Source organism: Zootermopsis nevadensis, unplaced genomic scaffold (assembly GCF_977971745.1).
Source record: "Zootermopsis nevadensis isolate Lab colony 2312 unplaced genomic scaffold, Znev_1.0 Znev_ptg000013l, whole genome shotgun sequence".
In the NCBI taxonomy this organism is placed as follows: domain Eukaryota; kingdom Metazoa; phylum Arthropoda; class Insecta; order Blattodea; family Termopsidae; genus Zootermopsis; species Zootermopsis nevadensis.
The window spans coordinates 6374132-6393128 of NW_028259145.1; the positions used below are offsets into that span (position 1 = coordinate 6374132).

The 18997-nt window shown below is 44.5% G+C and overlaps 1 protein-coding gene across 17 annotated transcripts in view; it reads left to right on the forward strand.

The window, feature by feature from the left end:
* The window catches only part of Sh (Potassium voltage-gated channel protein Shaker), a 349783-nt gene that overhangs the window by 296675 nt on the left and 34111 nt on the right, over positions 1-18997 (forward strand). For all 17 annotated transcript variants that reach the window (XR_015535055.1, XR_015535053.1, XR_015535057.1 and 14 more), the window contains exons 2-3: positions 4193-4316; positions 15412-15677. Coding sequence is in view for 9 of the 17 variants with exons in the window: in XM_022062089.2 (XP_021917781.1) it covers positions 4193-4316; positions 15412-15677 (390 nt within the window). In the remaining 8 variants the exon portion in view is untranslated. The remainder of the gene's footprint in view (positions 1-4192; positions 4317-15411; positions 15678-18997) is intronic.

An 18997-nucleotide genomic window follows, 5' to 3' on the forward strand; every position in this document is an offset into this window, starting at 1 on the left:
GAGAAATGTGGTGTCACTTTTGTCTGGCTGCTTCGTTGTAAAATTGTCGTACAGATCGATTGTTCGTGCCGTAACACTGACAGCGTAGCCTACAATAAGTTACGGTCACTTCCGAGCGACTGAGGTGGCTTATTCGTCAGTGCTTAGCCATACTTGTTCAAGTTGACAGTCATTTGAACCACGTTTTCCTCAGTGGATTGTTCGGTCATGATACGAAAAGGACGCACAGCCACCATATTATATATAGATTCTTCTTCTTCTTCTTCTGTATAAGCATCTCGACTTGCCACATATTCTTATTCTATTTTTGGAGTTACCCGAAGATTGGACAGATACGAGGTGCGATCGGAAAGTTTCAAGACTTTGTCAATAGAGGGCGAACCGGATGTAGTACGAGCTTCTGCCGCTAGGGGGTGCGGCCTACATTCATAGTGAATCAGTGTGCCAGCCGGCATCATCGAATTAGCATTTGTTTCTTAGTTACGGGCGTTTTGGTAGTGCATTACACCGACCCTCCTGCGATTTCGGAATGGCGGATTTTCATGAACAAATCAAATTTTGCCAAAGACTCGCCAAAACGGCTACAGAAACCTATGAAATGCTAAAGCAAGCATTTGGGGAGTCCGCAATGGGTCGTGCACAAACATTTGTGTGGCATTCACGTTTTAAAAATGGCCGAACCTCTGTCGATGATGACGAGCGTTCTGGACGACCATCTTCGAGCACAACGCCCGAAAGTGTTACGAAGATTCGGCAGGCCATTCACGAAGATCGACGTCGTACCATCAACGACTTGTGCGACATTGTTGGGATAGGCTATGGGACCTGTCAGCTGATTCTAAAGGAAGAACTCCACATGCGACGCATCATGACAACGCGCCAGCGCACACCGCCCTCAAAGTTCGGCAGTTTTTGGCCTCAAACACCATGGCCGTCATCCCGCACCCTCCTTATTCGCCGTGCGACTTCTTCCTCTTCCCAAAGATGAAAATTCAGCTAAAGGGAAGGAGATTTGAGACGATAGAAGAGATTCAGGCACTGCACGGTTGCTTCTACACTCAGAAGAAATGTTATGAACCAGTAACAGGAGATTCATGTGACCCTGTAATTGTTTCTTGGAAAGACAAGAAGAGTAAAGATGCTTATGCAGATCCAAATAATTCGAATAAATTGCTTTGACATGGAGCTTTACTCGCAGTACAGATGAATCGATATAATTCACATTGAAGAATACAATCGAAACACATGGTCGAGAAAAAATGCATCATCATTTCACATACAATTGCTTTGTTTGAAATTCGGTATTTAAAAACACAACGTGTTGTGGATATAACAGGACTAGTTGCTTCTGTAGAGTACATCCATAAACCGTTTCTCCCAAATTTCGTAATTATCTGTGTGTGCCTTTACACTGGCGAACAGAGTGAGAATACATCGCTGTTGTCAAATCTTTGATGTTGATTTATGGAACGCGATTATTATGTTTTGTGGAACGTTCGCGTTTCAGTTACGTAGGATACACGCCCGTACATTCTTGCACACACAAACTTATTCACGGCCCTTGGAGTATTTTATTCCGATTTGAAACACATCCGTAGTTGCCCTGAAGACCTTTTGCACCAGGCGTCTAGCAAATGGCCTGCTCTTGCCGGTAACGTCGAGAAAGTGTTCCTTCATTTCGTTGAACATATTCAAAACTGCTGACGGCGCCCATGTTGGTCTTCTAGATTGTTACTTCGTCTAGACTTACAGTCGGACGCCATTGCTTCGGAAGAACGTAATGTCGCCATGGTCAAGATAATGGCGGATCTGCGTTCGTAGATGCAGGCGAGGTTAATATTAAACGGGGTCTTGAAGAAGTAGGGTGTAAGTGTTGTTCTTGATTGGCTCCAGTGAGCAACCAGGCCATTGACATTTTCTCAAGAAGGGTTCTGTTTGATGGAGTAAGTTCGTTTGTTTGTTAGTTTATTATTATTATTATTATTATTATTATTATTATTATTATTAGTGTTCTGTCTGGCGACAGGTCCATATGAACAGGATCCTTCCATCCTTTTCTCGGACTGGGATCTGTTCATATACGTTCTTGGCAGATGATCCAGAAGTGGTTTGCCATTGCCTTCTTCTGTGTGTGAATGGAGTAATTGTTGGGATGCCACGGAGAAACCGGGGAAGAAGCCCCCGGAGGAAAACTCCGTGTTGCCTAGACCACGGCCTTGCCCAACACAAGTTATAAATTCGGGCACCGCCGGGAATCGAACCCGAGACCCCAGGATTACAAGGCCAGCGTTCTAACCGCTAGACCACCGTGGCGGTTGTTTGTTAGTAGAGAAGAATAATTATTTTGGGGTATTGTAAGCGAAACAGAAGGCAGCCGATTGTAAAGGAACTGGCAGAAAATGAATGCAGTCGCGGGATGATCGAAAATTTCTGACGCGCGTTCTGTTTGCCAAGAAAGAAAAGAAATTGCGTCGAAGCCAGAGAACAAAAACCAGTCTTTTAACCACGGCGTTCAGCAGCGATTCGTGCGAAAATTTACCGTCAGGTGTCACCAGGCGAAATTTTGTCGATTTGTTTGGCACAGATGAATCGAGAACTGCAACACTAAACTCCTTCTGGAAACTGAAGAACGAGATGCCAGGCTGTGTTCAAAAATGCATTCGTGAAAAATACTTCCTTTTGGAGCAGGTTCCAACCTTACGTGACCTGCGTGGGCTCTTGATTTGTCACAGCGACATTATGTTTATTAAGCCAGTCAAATTGTATTGAATTTCAAACGTCAACAAATATTTTAACATGGGTTGCGCGAGTTTTAGATGAGAAGAGTCACCCTGTCGTTTTATGATGTACAAAATAGTTCATACAGACATTTCCTATTACCTGTAGCGGACAGGCCTGTTTGTAGCGTAACTTTTAGTTAAATTACAGCATTCACTAACTTAATCCGTTTCTCTCTATGAGATGAGCTTTTGGTCAAAGTTCAGTCCTAACAGATGAGAGTTTTTATTAAATGTCTATTTATTATTCCACTTTAGGTTAGCAAATATGCTTCGCAAGAGTGATAAGAATTGTTCCCTATCAACCCTGATGACGAAGACAGCAGGTAACGACCTATATTGCCGCATGTGGACACAGGAGAATCTAGCTTTTGACGGCTGTGTCTGATCCAAAATCTGTCGACTCTTGTCGTGCACAGACCGCGTGCCATCTTAGCTAAATAAGTGCAGGGGCTCTTTGCTCTCTTGGAGTTACTCCCAAGTTGATCCAATAGTTTCCACTTAGCTCTCCAGTGATGGCTGACGGAGAACCACCCGTCTCATTTGCGAAGGACACCACAGAGGGGGGTAGTAGTAGACAGCGTTCTCACAGGCAAACTCTTTCCAGAATTTTGCACTTATAGGAGTGTTTTACTTTCGTTATTCTAAAAATATGAATAAAATCGTTTTCTTATTTCAGATTTGGAATTTACCCACAGAAATGAAATTTGTTTTGATCAAAGATATTTAATCGTACTGTAGAAAATCTTTATGTAATTGTATGATCATTATCGTGAGTTATCTTGAGTCACTGCCGAGTGTTTGTAGAAATTATCTTTTCCACAATCACAGGGCACAAATTACTGCAGAAGGGGCTTGAACTTAGGACACGTGTTACAGAAGCATCAAAGTGCTCCAGTTTGCGTGAGATCTATCGTAACAGTATGCACACACGTGTGGCCGGTTGAAGTACAACAGTCAAGTCATGGAGGCTCATTTACGAATTTGCTTCACAGCCCGAACTTACGAATGCGACGGAGGAAAGAACATTGTCCCGCATTAACTCGAGTTAATATTTCTTGCAAAAAATTCTCACCCCGAGATATCTCGGGATAATCAGGGAAGCGGTTAATTCCAGTGACACCAAAGCCGAAAAAATCATTCATCAATCCATTAAAACGCTATGAAAATGAATTTGTCACCAATTTTTCATTTTCAACAGATCAGTCGGAGATGTTGAGGGTAAATGCCATTTGGGAGACCTAAGGAAAGATGGAGGACAGTACAGAAGCCGGATCTCACTGAAATAGCGTGTGTTTTAGTGGCTCAAGATACGCGGTCTGGGCCGACGGGCTGTAGGGAACGCGGGTGGGGTGGGGGGCGGGCATCTGTTGGGCAGGTGAGCAACTGTCAGCTCTTCTCCTCGTGTGTTGCAGGTCGCTGCCCAAACTCAGCAGCCAGGACGAGGACGGGCCGACCCCGCACGGTCAGTTCACAGGGGTTCAGCACTTCGAGCCGATCCCTCACGACCACGACTTCTGTGAACGGGTCGTCATCAACGTGAGTTACACACACATTATCAGTTCCTCTTCGTTTTCTTCGCATCGCACGTCTCAGGTCCCCGACACCATGACATTTGACCTCTCTGAATTTTGAGTTTGTTTTTACGTGTCATTGCGACTAAAAACTTTAACATCCAACTTTGTCGTTTTAAACTTGTAAGAATTAACTTGCAATCACTGTAGGATACATTTTAGGTACGGCGAAGGCTCCTTCGCTATACTTCGATGCAACTGTTTTCTTTGCTGAATCCCATATCCTCGTTGAACTACGTGGTTCAAAGTTCCCATTAAAATAATGAGTTCATACTATGGACACCGTAACTCTCTCTCTCTCTCCCTGAGACGTTCAGTTTTAATTTTCGTTTAACTTGTCTGGCACACACGTGCATTTGAGCCAAGTGGTTGTAGGATCGCCAACTTAAAATTTATTACGTGACTGATGGCATTAGGTTAATTCATTGTGATAAATGTATTAGCCTAAATGTCTAATGTTTCCCACTGCCAAAATCTGCAATCTACAAGTCCGAGAATGTCATGTGCTCAACATATACACAGCCTTCCACGAAACGTCTGCGAAACTTTACGTGCTTACACCTTGGATTTTCTGACATTTTTTTTTAAAACATTATGCCGTTCCGCGTTCATGAATGGACGAAAATATAGGAAACTCAGAGGGACAATTACACCGAATTAAATTATTTTAATTGAAGAAATGAATCAGCCGCATAGGTTAGGTTATTCTACGCGTCTGTGATGAAAGTTGTGGCGTATCAGACGCACGCAAGCTGCTTGCCCTTCGAACTAACCTTCTGCATTGGCTCTGTACAAATGAGCTCGTCTTAAATCATCGCGTGTCCAGTTTGATTGTTCCGTCTGAGAACAGCGCCGCTAGAGTTCTGATGCACACCTCCACGACCAATCCTCCATAGCAACACTTCACTCCGACATCAGGTAGATCGCTGTCTTCATCCCGGCCTGGAGATGAACGTGTTCCAAAAGAAGTGCAGTCTGCTGTTGAACGTCCCTCAAGAACGAATGATCGAACTGGTTAGATTATAAATAATAAAATACTGCAATTTCCACTGTTCAGCGAAGAAGCCGAATCACTTTCCGACAGGAGATCACGTTTGCCTGACAACCCTATCGTGGATACTGATGTTGTTGAACGCGTCTTTGTCGCCTCTTACGCTCTCCCACGCAGGACAAAACAAAAGATTCTCTCTCTTCGTATGACCGCCCGTGCCGTTTATGCACTTCGCGCCACTCGTTTGTGATCGTTTACGTAGGACATTGCCAAAGACCCTGAGAGGTTTGGGCCACAACAGTTTTTCTGCGAGCTGTTTCAGTAGGAGGCGAGCGCATGTGCGGAAATTTCACCGCTACGGTTTTCCTGCCGCAACATTCTTCATTTTCGATGTGCGGTAGCCGCACAACTATTGGCGGTGGCAATATAACACGAAGAAATCTACTTGTGTGCGCGCACGAACATGTCTGTTTCATGTCAAGGTCACCATAATATCAGTCCGAGGTTAGCAGGATACAGGCGTTTTAAGTTTTGAAGGTAATTCTGAAGTCAATTACTCAAAGGCATATCCGCCGATCTGTAGGAATCTGAGTGACAATACTCGTGTCAGCTTGAGGTCACAGACTGGTCAGTGTCATGTCAAGGTCACGACAGTATCAGTCCGAGAGTTAGCTGTATAGAGGCGATTTAAATTTTCAAGGTCACTTGAAAGTCAATCTTGCAAAGGCATATTTCTGACGATCTGTTTGAATCGGGGTGACAATACTTGTCGGATTTCGGTCACAGTCAGGTCAGTGTCATTTGAAAGTCACCACAATATCAGTCTGATTGTTTAGCGAATAGAGGCCTTTGAAAATTTCAAGGTCATTCGTCACTAATTTTTTCAAACGCTTATATTTGCCGAACTGCATGAAAGTGAATGAAAATATTCATGTCAGTTAGAGGTCTACGTCACCTCAAGATCATGACATGATCAGTTCAAGGTTTTGAGGAGTAAACGCCTGTAAATTTCCCAAGCTCACTTCAAGAACTTTTATCACGCTTACATACACCTAACTGTATTATTGTAATCATGTTATATTGAAGCAAATTATAGATAAACTTTATGCCCTAGTCAGGGCAACAACATTACAAAAGATGATGCTTCTTGAGTAAGGTTAGGTTGTGTTAGCATAGCATAGCTTGGGTTACGTTGGGTAAGGTTAGGTTAGCTTGGGTTAGGTTTGGTTACGTTATGTTAGGGTGGGTTAGGTAAGGTTAGATTAGGTTTAGTTAGGTTAGGTAATATTGTGTTGGGCTAGGTTGTGTTAGGTTAGTTTAGTTAAAGTTATGGTTTCAGAATGGGTTCAGCAGTATCCTGGAGACTTCCTATCGCGTTGATCTGGTGGACGTGTGGGTATCCAGGAAATGTGCTGGAGAAATCCTATGGAAGTCTTTCAAATCATGTAGATGTTCTGCTTAAGCCGTTGAGAAGAGTTTGAGAAATCCTGGGGATGTGCTCGAGAGCTTCTGGAGAAATCCTAGATAGGTGTTGGAAAGCTATATAGAGGTTCTATAGAATTCCTTGAGCCGTTTTGGAGAAATACTGGAGAAGTGCTGCAGAAATCCTGGAGAGGTTTTCTGGAGGTCCTTATACGTTGATGTATTTGTTCGAATGCAGTTCTGTTATGTAAGATTCGGTTATGTTGGAATGGTTTAGGTTACATTAGATTAGGTTGCGTTGTTTTGGGTTGGGTTAGGTTAGGTTTAGTTAAGGTAAGTTAGGTTTAGTTAGGTTATGTTATATTATGTTAGGTTAGGTCATGTTGTGTTAGGTTTGGTTAGTTAAAGTTATGGTTGTAGAAATTGTTCAGTACTTTCCTGGAGAAATCCTATCGTGGGTATCTAGTGGACGTGTATATATCCCGGAAAATTTCTGGAGAACTGATAGAGAAATTCTGGAGAAGTACTGGAGAAATCCTATGGAGGTGTTTAAAGTCATGTAGATGTTCTGCATAAGCCGTTGAGATGATTTTGAGAAATCCTGGAGAAGTGCTGGAGAGCGTCTGGAGAAATTCTGAAGAAATCCTAGATAGGTGTTGGAAACCTATATAGAGGTTCTTTGGAATTCCTTGAGCCGTTTTAGAGAAATCCTGGAGAAGTCCTGGAGAGGTTTTTTGGAGGTTCTTAGGCGTTCACGGGTTTGTTCGAATGCGGATCTGTTATGTTAGATTCGGTTATGTTGAATGGTTTAGGTTGCATTGTTTTGATTATGTTAGGATAGGTTAGGTTTGGTTTAGTTAGGTTAGGTTAGGTTAGGTTATATTGTGTTAGTTTAGATCATGTTGTGTTATGTTAGGTTGGCTAAAGTTGTGGTTTTGGATATGGTTCAGTATTTTCCTGTAAAATTCCTATCGTGTTGATCTGGTGGACGTGTATATATCCTGGAAAATTGATAAAGAAATTCTGAAGTCCTGGAGAAATCCTAGAGGAGTGTTTTAAAATTCATGTAGATTTTCTGTGGAAGTCCTTGATAAGAGTTTGAGAAATCCTGGAGAAGTGCTGGAGATATGCTGGAAAGGTCACAGACAGGTCAGTGCCACGTGAAGGTCACATAATCAGTCCGAGGGTTTGCCGGATAGAGAATTTTTAAGTTTTCAATTTCATTCGAAAATCAGTTTTTCAAAGACATATGTCTTACGATCTGTTGTAATCTGGGTGAAAATACTCTTCTCAGTTTTAGGTCATAGACAGGTCAGTGCCATGTGAAGTCCACCACACTATCAGTCCCAGGGTTTACCGAATAGAGGCCTTTGACATTTTCAAGGTCATCCGTCAGTCATTTATTGAAACGCATATTTCTGCCGATCTCTATGAAACTGAATGAACGTATTCATGTCAGTTTGAGCTTCACCTGAAGATCAGGATAAGTTCAGTCCAAGGTTTTGAGGAAAATGGACCTTTAAAATTTCCAAGCTCACTTCATGAAAAAATTTTCTCATGCTTATACTATCTAACTGCATTAATATGTGTGACCATACTCATGTTTTTTAAACCACTCGGCCGTTTTCCTGCGTAAGCGATTAAATGCTAGCGGTGCTTGGAGCGTTGGCAACGCGGAAATATTAAAGTGTCTGTTTGTGTGTCCATGTCCTTGGTACCGTTGATGCGGCTGTGGAAGCTTGGCGGCGGATTTCTAAGTATCAGTCTTTTGGTTTTCCGAATAGAGGCTTTTAAATTTCCCAAGGTAATTCCGAGGTCATTTTTTCAAACGCATATTTCTGCCGATCTGTAGGATTCTGAGTGTCAATACACGTGATAGTTTTGAGGTCACGGACAGTTCATCGTCACGTCATAGTCACGACTTTACAAGTCCCGGGGTTTTCCGGAGAGGCCTTTAAAGTATTCAAGGTCATTCGAAAGTAATATTTTCCAACGCATATTTCTGCGGATCTGTAGGAACCTGAATGATTGTAATATTGTCAGTTTGAGGTCATGGACAGGTCAACGTCACCTCAAGAACATAAGAAGATAAGTCCAAGGTTTTCAGGAATATAGGCCTTTAAATTTTCGAAGCTCAATTCAAGAACAGTTTTTCTCAGGCTTATATCTACCTAACTTTATTAAACTTAGTGTCCATAATTATGTTAGTTTGAAGCCACTTATAGATAAACTTCATACGTAAGTCAGGGCAATTACATTCCAAAAGATGGGGCTACTTGAGAAGGATGGATTCGGTTAGTTTAGGTTAGGTTAAGTTAGGTTAGGTTAGTTTAGGTTAGGTTTTGTTGGGTTAGGTAAAATTGTACCGACTCCGACCTCCATATAAAATCTTAAGAACAATTTCTATACCGTGTGAGCTGCCGGGGGACTCACGCTTTGAGAGATTCAACGACGCGTTGAGCCACGTCGTGTGGGGATAATGCTTTGTAGCTTTGGCTCCGGTACATTAAGAATAGAGACTGCCTACAAATCAACCGATTTCAGCAATAACCATTAGACGTATATTTAAATACAGGTTATAAGTCTATAACTTAGCCTGATGATTCACGTGGTGATGATGAAATCTCTTATGATGCCATTTGATTAGGTTTACTCTTATTAATACATATTGAGCTTTTATGAAGGAGTCGGAGGTTTTAGCACCGACTCTACAGCCCTGTTTACGTGTACAACAAGAAGGCTTCAACATGTGTTATGATGGTCATTTTAATATGCTGTAATTATAGTGTGCCTGTCACAGTGACCGCGCGGTCTAAGGCGGGGTGGGGGTTGGTGGCTCACGCGCTTGGACAGTGGGACTGTGGGTTCGAATCCCACTCGAGGCATGGTGTCCTCTCATGTGTAGAGGCCTTGCGACGGGGTTGTAGAGCCACAGATGATGATGATATTGATGTTGAAAAATGAGTAATAAGCGTTTCATTCAACTTTGGGCTCCGTGACGTTTTGGACGCAGTGCATAAAACTTTCCACCGTGCAGCATTTGTAAGAACTGCCTTATGTTAGAAAGGAACGGGTCTTTGATGTTTTATCTAAAAAATTCAAGGCATTCAGCTGGTACACTACTAATGCGTGTTGTGCTCATTAAAATGTATGGGAGTAATTATTTTGTATTGTTGTCAGTCTTCCAAACGGATTGAAGCATTACAAGAAAACTTGTTCTCGTCTTTTTTATAGCATTGAAAAAGATACGATAATAAGATGTCTCCCCAGAGACAGAATTTCGTTTACCTGCCGCGTTATTTTGTCGAAGATACGTCACTTGTATCTGTTGCCTTGTACGAGACGAGTTTGTTATGTGACGCCTGATTCCCGTATCCATTCTGTAGTGCCCGTGGCCTGCGCACTGTCTCTGTTTACTGACTACAGTGCAAGAAGCCTGTTTGTGGAGACATTGAACTCTCACAAATGCAGAGGTTAGTAAATTGTTCGGTATTTTTGTATTTCTTTATGTAACGAATTACTCTGACCCAGCATAATATAGAATGTTACTTATTTGCTTAATTATTTAATTCATGTTTCATTAGATTACGCTGTAATGGCTTACATCGCCGATTGATAAGGTAATTAATGAATATTAAATTGAAAGGATGTACTGAGAAGCAATCATTGCATACTTGAAGATAATGTTTTGTCATTTATCTGGAGGTACCGAGGCAAACCACTGCCTTCTTCAGGATAACTGGTTACTGGGCCGAGATTTGAACCCAAGACTTTCATAAGGCGAAACATTACTCTGTTGTGATTTTTTTTTTTGTAATTACCGTCAACCTCTGACTGCGAATACGGGTGATTTGTACCACAGCTCTAAATTTTACTTCGCACTGAACGAAATTTCAGTGCACATCGGAAATTGTGTTACGGATTTGAACTCAGGCCACTTGGGAGAATTCCTTTAAAACGTCTTCATTTACGTGTTCGCCCAGGAATTAAATTCCGTGTCGGTGTACAACCTGAACCGCGCGATTGCCTCGTTGAACGAAGACTCTCGTAGCCAGGGTGCAGCCCAACCTCGTCTTCATAACCGCGGAATCATTCTCCTGATGACACGTACTATTCGGCAGTTGCACTAAAAATTTTCTGCACGTTTGAGTCTTGTTTAAAATTTGACAATAATAATATCACTTTCTATGCTTTTCTATGCATGGTAATTAAAGAGAGGGGGGAGTGCCAAACCATTTTAATAAACCACATGGGGATGACGTCATCGCCTATTCAGACAGGCGACATCGCTACAAAGAACGATGAATTCACTGGCTCCATACGCAAAGGACAAATTCTGGCGAATGCCCTACCGTTTTTACTATGTGCGTAAATTGCGTCACGCGCTTTTGCAGTGCGTTGTCTGCAATAAGCACGAGAAATTTGAAATTAGCAGGGAATCGAGTATTAATGGACTTCCGGAGTGAACGTCTTTGCAGGTTGCAATTTGCTTCCGATGTTCTACTGCGCAGTACAAGTAACGAATTTGTCTCACCTGCCAGTTTGTTAGGTAACGAGAGGCGAGAACAATTGGCAGCTCGTGATGCGACGCATTTAGAATCCGCCGAACATTCTCAGTCTCTTTCAAATCAGCTCCGAGAGGGACGAGAGGAATAATTGAAAATTGGCAACATTTTTTTTTCTTTTGGCCCGCCATTTGATCTCCTGCGAACCGAAATACTTCGAGATGTTATTTAAGGGCGCCCTTTGAACTCTGTGGAGCCGGGACGGCCGTCAGTAGGATGCGGTGACTTGAAACGGCCATGGCGACCGCAGGAATTTTTGTCTTCGTCGCCGTGGGCAGACATTCAATGGCGTGCACACAGCCATCTTTGCAGTGGAACTGGGCCGTGCTCTTATTTCGAGGTGCAGCTGCCAGTTCCTGAAGAAGGCCGATCAACTCCAACTAGTGTCTGCGTAACGTGCATGGCTAAGGACAGGGAAAACTTTTCATCTCGGTTCGAATTCTATGATTTTAAATTGGAAATTGGAAATGTGGAAAGAAGCTGTAGTGGGCAATATCAAAGTGGTCTGCTTCCCAAGATGTGAGCAGTTACCGTGTATCTTGTTCCGGTCTTAAGAACTTCGGCTATCCCCACTCCTCATTAGTGCATGTAAACAAAAACCCCACCTCCACCCCCTCTTCAGACAAATATGGCATTCTCCACCCACCGCTTATTGATTGGCCTCGTTAATGATATTTTCGGGGCCGATGGTCGCCACGTCCCCTTGCAAATGTTGACGTCGTGTGGAAGACGTCGATCTGATGACAGTCTACGCAAGTGTGGTTCCAGTGAAGTGGGCAATAATTTGTTCTGCCAGAAACGCGGTAATTGCCGTTGCGAAGAGATCTGGTGGCTGTGAATCCGGGCTAGAAATGTTTTAAAACGCTACATTGACCAGAGTTAAAATCCTTCTATTTTTGACAGGATTCATATGCCCCACCGAAAAGTTTAGACTCACTGCCAACGTCAAAGCCTTTCTCTTAATTAACAGACAACATGAATGATGTCCCTAGCGCATGTTTTCCGGACGCCGAAAGGTGATCTGTGGGCTTTATCTGACTTGAAGTTAAAACTAACACGTAAAACGCTCAAGGGATCTGTCAATAGTAATCGCGAGACATAAGAGTCTCATTAACACTGGTAGCTCCAAAAGTCAAGGGAGAGTCGACCGCGAATGCCTTAGAAGTATGTTGTCGAAAGAGCTCGCTTTCATGGCAGTTCATACCGATTTCGGTGACGTCAGATAAGACGTGGGCATCTTCTGCACTCTTTCGTGACTTCTGCTGATGACAGAACGATGGAGAATGTTCAGGTCGAATTGCCTGTTCAAAAAAAGCGGCCCGCATGCCGTCGGTCTGATGTACGCCAGAAGACCCCGGGAGTTGGAAGATTTCATCACTCAGGTGCAGTATATTTACGGAAAGAGTGCTGACTTTGGGCGGACGCCACTGCATCGACTCTGGTGAGGCTTACCGATCCTTCAGCACCAGCTCAATCTTTCGCTGACGAAACGGGTTCAGGTGAACGACATGTTGAAGGACCTGAAGAAACGACAAGTGGTGGAGCACAAAGAGAGACCTTGGTCCTCGCCAGCCGTGTTCGTTTGAACAAGAGGGAAGATTTGTCCCCGTGTGGACTGAGGGAAGCAGAACGACGTGAAGATCAATTGCTTGTCGCTCACAGCGATGGGCGACACCAGGATGCGCTTGCTGGTGGTAAGTGTTTCAGGAGCGAATTTGTAAAGGTAATTTAAAGGCTTTCCTTCGTTCTACGTGGGAGGCAATGTTTGCCCTTTATGGAATCATAATAATAAAGAGTTATTGGCTCGTCATATCATACGCTGATACAAGTTTCTGGATGTACCCAGCAATACGCTACAACACGCCAGGTAGTCTTTAAAGTGCGAGGGTTTAAGCAACCAGCAACGCTCAGTGACCAGAGGTAAATATCAGGAAGGAGCAATGTTACGGACGTAACTGGGGCATTAAAGACCGGCAGATCGAAGCATCATCTGCTGACACTGACATGGACCTTGGACATGGTCTTTGTTGATTTTGGACTGGTGTTTGTTGCTACTAGGATGTCGGCAAAGGAGGAACTGACTTTTCTCAATGTACTGCGCAAGCTGACTGCACGTGTCTTGCGACTGCTGAAGCGAGACAACCTCGCCGAGAATGTGGGCTTCCGCCAGGGTGTATGAAAACACATTGGCCAGTCCGGAGGGAGACAATTCCGCTCTGCCGCGGGAGAGACTACGGTCTCCCAGGAGGCCCTCAGAGCCAACGCACCGCAGGCAAAGGCAAAGCCTGCGAGCTGAACTACGCCGTTTGGACCGTTCGCTGAAACCTGCTACAAATCAGTTGAACGAGGTGACATCTGGGGTGGATTCATTGGCACGAGGGATGGAGGGTGGAAGTAAAGAAGAGGAAGGCGTCCCCGTGGAACTCCATCCTGTTCAAGGTCACGGTGCGGCAGACTTGCACGCTCAAACCGCCGCGCCAAAAACCGAGTGGGAAGGAAAGGATCATACCCAACGGTACTAACACCGCCGATGGCCGCTGTTTTGATGGAAGCGGATCAAAGGCGTGCCTCTACCGGTTCATACAGTGACGTTTCTGTACCACGGAACGACGTACATATTGGTACCATCTGGATCGCCCTATTTGTTAAGGTCGTTCCTGAAGATTGCTGTCTTCTGGGTTGTTGCGCCGTGTATTCTGGCAAACTTCTGCCAGACTACACGGCGCAACAACCCAGAAGACAGGCATCTTCAGACTCACCGCCGTGAGAACCTCAAATCCTACAAAGGGAGAGATCTCAGCTGAAAGGGGAGATCCTCATGCTGGTGACTCAGAATGCTAACTGCTTCCGGACCACCATCGGCTTCCTGCTCTCCGATGAGAGCGAAGGTGGAGTTTTCCACGCATTATCCTGCCCGGAGGATTGACGAAATTTGGCAAGCGCATGCGCCAAGCCGAGATTCGATTAGCTGGACGCCTCGCACCCCCACGTTAAGGCAGGCATACAGCTCCGATCAAGGTGACTTGACCGGGACATGAAGAAGAACTGTCCCCGGACACTAAACTACGCTTCGATGCGTCGGTGGCTTCATTTCTCAGTGTCGAGAAAGTACGTTCTTTCGCCGATCTTTGCGGACTTGGAATCGAGGCAGGAAGCTGGGACTGGACCAGTTCTTGAGTAAGCACGGCGATGATAGTTTCTTACGATCGTATCTTGGTACCGGTATCGCGGTATCTGGAGGTGACTCTTGAGGCCGGACTTAATTAGTCGACGCCCGTCAGCCAGGAGCGAAAGAAGGCAGTTTGAAGGTTGGTTGTTCCGTAACAGGAGAAGCGACCTCTCTGTCGGAAACGGTGTGCTGCTCTGGAAGCAACTATCCGTTCTGTGTTTGATTGCGCGTGTGCGATCTGGAGATTCGCTGCCCACGGCCGCGACGTTAGTGACAGGCAAATGCATGAGGATTTTCACATTCCATTGCTCCCGGACTCCATGAAGGCACTGACCGACTTTCGACACAATGTCGCCTGATGCGGGAAAGCCCTTAGCTCAGAGGGCCATCCAGCCAAATTCCCTTTGGCAAAGGACATTTTGGCTGATGAGATGACCTCTCGCCAGTAGCAAAGTCAAGGCGTTCCGCCACGACAGAACATCGCTAGCGTAATGACACTCCTGTTACAGTTTTTTGGCCCTGTTTGCCATTCGTTGGTTAGGTTTTTGGCTGGTGGGACACGAAGACGGGCTGTGGCTGTCCGTCGGTCACAAAGTGATTTTTGGATTTCAGATTCATATAGGACTAGCATGACGCTTTTTAAAATAATTACGGTTCTTGCTGATTTGATAATATAACTTCCCTTCTATGACTTTCATATTGAAGTGTATCATTTGTATTTAAAGCGACGTATAAGTAAACTTCAGCTACCATTCGCCAAAATTCGTGGTCTCTTACTTTTTTTACTTCCCTCATATTCTAATAATTTATTAGTTACCGGTTTGTCCTTGTAACCGTTACCGGCTGCACAATCTTGGTTCGTCTGATACAAAGATTTGCGAACTGCCAATTGAAGGCAGTTTTGATGTTGTAGGTGAGTGGGCTGCGGTTCGAGACTCAGCTTCGGACGCTGAACCAGTTCCCGGACACCCTGCTGGGCGACCCCGCCCGGAGGATCCGGTACTTTGACCCGCTCAGGAACGAGTACTTCTTCGACCGGAACCGCCCCAGCTTCGACGCCATCTTGTATTATTATCAGAGTGGCGGGAGGTTGAGGCGGCCTGTCAACGTGCCTCTGGATGTCTTCTCGGAGGAGATCAAGTTCTACGAGCTGGGGGAATACGCCATCAACAAGTTCAGGTGAGCGCTCACAGCTCTTTGCCCCTTTTTGGCCAGCAGGGAGGGCGAGGTACAAGAACGTAAGGCGAGAGCGGACACTTCCACGTTGTTTTGCACCGTGAATCTGTACAGGCTGGGAGATCACGTAGTCAACAAGCTTAAACTCCATCACACAGACTTTTATCGAACGCTATGATCAATTCCATGAATTGTGGCGTATGCGGTTATTAAGTTCTGGTGAACCGTTCAATCAGTATGAATTTTGAACGGCCATTCTGTCATTTGTTTGTGATTGTGTATGTCAGGAAGTATTCGCAAGGTGGTGATTAAAATTAGCATAACAGAATTGTCGCTGGCCCCATGGATCGGTTCAGAGGGACCTAACTAAATGACAGCATTACGCGAGCAGATACTGACATTCAGAAACGTATCGGCTTCACCCGAGCTTACGCCATCTTGCTGTAGCTGTTTATTGGCATACCGGTCCTCAGAAGGGACGTTGAATGTTTCCTCTGCATGGTCCGGCATTTTGCCGTCTCGTAATGGTGATTCCACGTTTATTGTGGCGCAGAAATGCGTCATTCGTTCTTTATAGTTTGCAGACATTGACATCTTCAGCTCACAAAGCCCAGTCAGTCCACGCTCCTTCGTCTTCTTTTCGGGCATGTTCAGGTTGTTATTGACGCCAGAGGCACGATATTTCTCGGCTGCAGCTGCCGGCAGGAACCGTTCTTGCTGCCCGCGTTTATTCGGCAGAGCGCCTAATCGCCGACAGATGAACGCTATGCTGGTACTCCACGTATGACTTCGTGCGACGGAGCTGCACGAGCCAGGAAGCTGCACATTCACCCAGTTCCGATGGCAACGCACGCTTTCATTTTTCCGAACTCGGTCAGTTTCCGTGATCAGTGTCTGCTCATTAGGGGAGGTCACAGAGATTCGCGTTTTATAACTCAGTTGTTTTCATTGCCATATTCTAGGAGTCGGTGGAGTTCGTAAACAAATTCCGGTCGAAGGATATACATTTTCACTCTTTCTTCCAACATTGCGTTTTATCGTCAGATTCTACTTAATGTCTGAGTACTCCTTTATGAAATTCGGGTGAAGGGGCTATTTAAAGGTTCCAATGTTCTTCTCTATCACCCAAATTCACCGATTTGGGAAATTTCCAAGCGTGAGAACGCAATTTATAATTTCTATCCCTCGATGCTTTTTCAAGGTTCGGTGCGACGACTTTGGGGCATATACCACCAGTATACTCAGAATAGGTGGTCACACTGCAGTTGTATTCTCGTCCCAAGTCGTTCACATGACGTTGTACAAGTTAGTGAGTACGTCATGAACGGATTCTGATTTGAACCCACACTCGCTGATTTTCGCGATGAAGATACGCGAACTGAGAAAGTAAGCAATCGGCAAGAGCAGGTAGGCGATAACTGAAGCTCCTCTCAGGAGGTGCTCTGGATGGAAGTGACCTCCGTCAGTCGTTAGGTGGCTCTGCATTCGCGACGCCCGCACTCGCAAGTTGTCCTTTGCCTCTCCTTCCTTGCCATGTGACATCCCGGAGCGGGTCTGAGACTTGCATTGTCCCTCGTATAAAGACGTCCACCGGGTTTAGGCCACGTCACGCATCGTCCACGCCCAATCCATCTCTTTGGGAACCCACAGTACATCCATCTGCACGCGTGCTGCGTGTTCAGGATCTCGTCGTGACGGGATGGGGGTGGTAATCTTGCGGTCACAAACTTCGAAAGCGAAGACGGTGTTGGTAAAACCGAGGAGTTCCAAATCGTAAATGTTGCGTAAAATACACTCTCGACAAGGAATGTTTTCATTTCTTTAAGACATAGTTTTCAACGTCATTTAAGCACGTGCCAGTCTAGTAAATGTTAAACGTGTTTCTGTGGCCCACATTTTGTATCGCGTATTTTTCATCGTCCAGGCAAATGGTTCGAAATTAACTTCTGGCTTCTTTCTTAATTGTCTTTCCAGTTTCTAATTTTCAAATATGCAACCGTTCGACGCTCTTCAGTTTATGTCGTTTATGAAGCGTCGTTAAATAGACTAGTAAAGCAAACTCTATCATCTGCACACTATGGTAAGCTAATATTTTCTCGCATTATGGTTTAGCTGAACAGTCGATAGAGGATTTTTAAGTTGACAGATGCAATAATTTTATGTTTATTAAGTTTATAAACGCACCCTCTGGCCTAAGAACTTCACGGACTTTCTTAAAAGAGATATCAATATAACTGCAGGTCGAAGTGAGGTTTTTTCTCGGAATTTTCGAAATTTTAATTTTGCTTACCTAGAAATGATACTGAAGAACAGAAATGAGCTTCATTATGAAGTGAGAATATTGAATTTTTAAGAAATGCTTTACGTTGCACTGTTTCAAAACTGTTATCACTCCGTCTGATTTGCAGACCACATGAGTCCACAGTAGTCAATTTCGACCCCCCGGGGGGGGGGGGGGGTACATCACGCTTGGATTTTTTCCCCCCAGAGAATATTCGGCAAGTATTTCCTTTTCTCCTCGGTCATAGTTCACTAACGCCCATTTCAAGTAGAGTTGTAAGCGGAATTTATGTTTTGTCTCGTCTTTTGTAAGTGCATGTGTGATATGGAAGGGGCAGCGCATGACCCGCGTGTCCTTCGTCGCTGCTGGGGTGACCCACGTAATTTATTGGGGATTTCAGCGGTTTCTTCGTGGTGAGTGATCCAATTTCGTGTAGCAGTAAAATAATACGAGACCGGGACCCATATAATTTTGAAAGGAAGGCTTGGACCTCTGGTGGGAAGCGATGCCATCGTAGTTCTTTCAAATTGTGGGCTCGCGTAGTTTTGAAAATGACCGATTAAATCCTGTTGCAGTGCGGCGGCCTCGTTGAATTTCTTTGATGTAGCAAACCGGACTGTAATGTTACTACTTTTTGCCCCAAACGGTAATCATGCTGTGAGTGAAAATAGAACAGACTCTTAACTTGAACAAAAAGAGTGCGCTGGGTCTGCAACTGACAGCTGTCACAGCTCTGCACGCTCGTTGACAAGAGTGGATAGTTCCGAACTAGAGTTGGTCTACGCACTTTTGTGTTCGCTGAGTATAAACGTGTGATTATTTGTCACACCAGAGGTCTCTCACTTCATAGCTGTAACGCCCGTATATTTTATTCCGTCAGATATTCACCTTATTGAAAAATTTGATTAAATTTTTTTTTTGGATATTATCCATCGTCTAGTAAAATATAAAACGTAAAACGACGTTTCGGAGATGGGACTCTATCTCCGTCTTCAGGTTCCTACACAGTTGGGCCCACTAGATAGAGCTAATCCCTATCTCC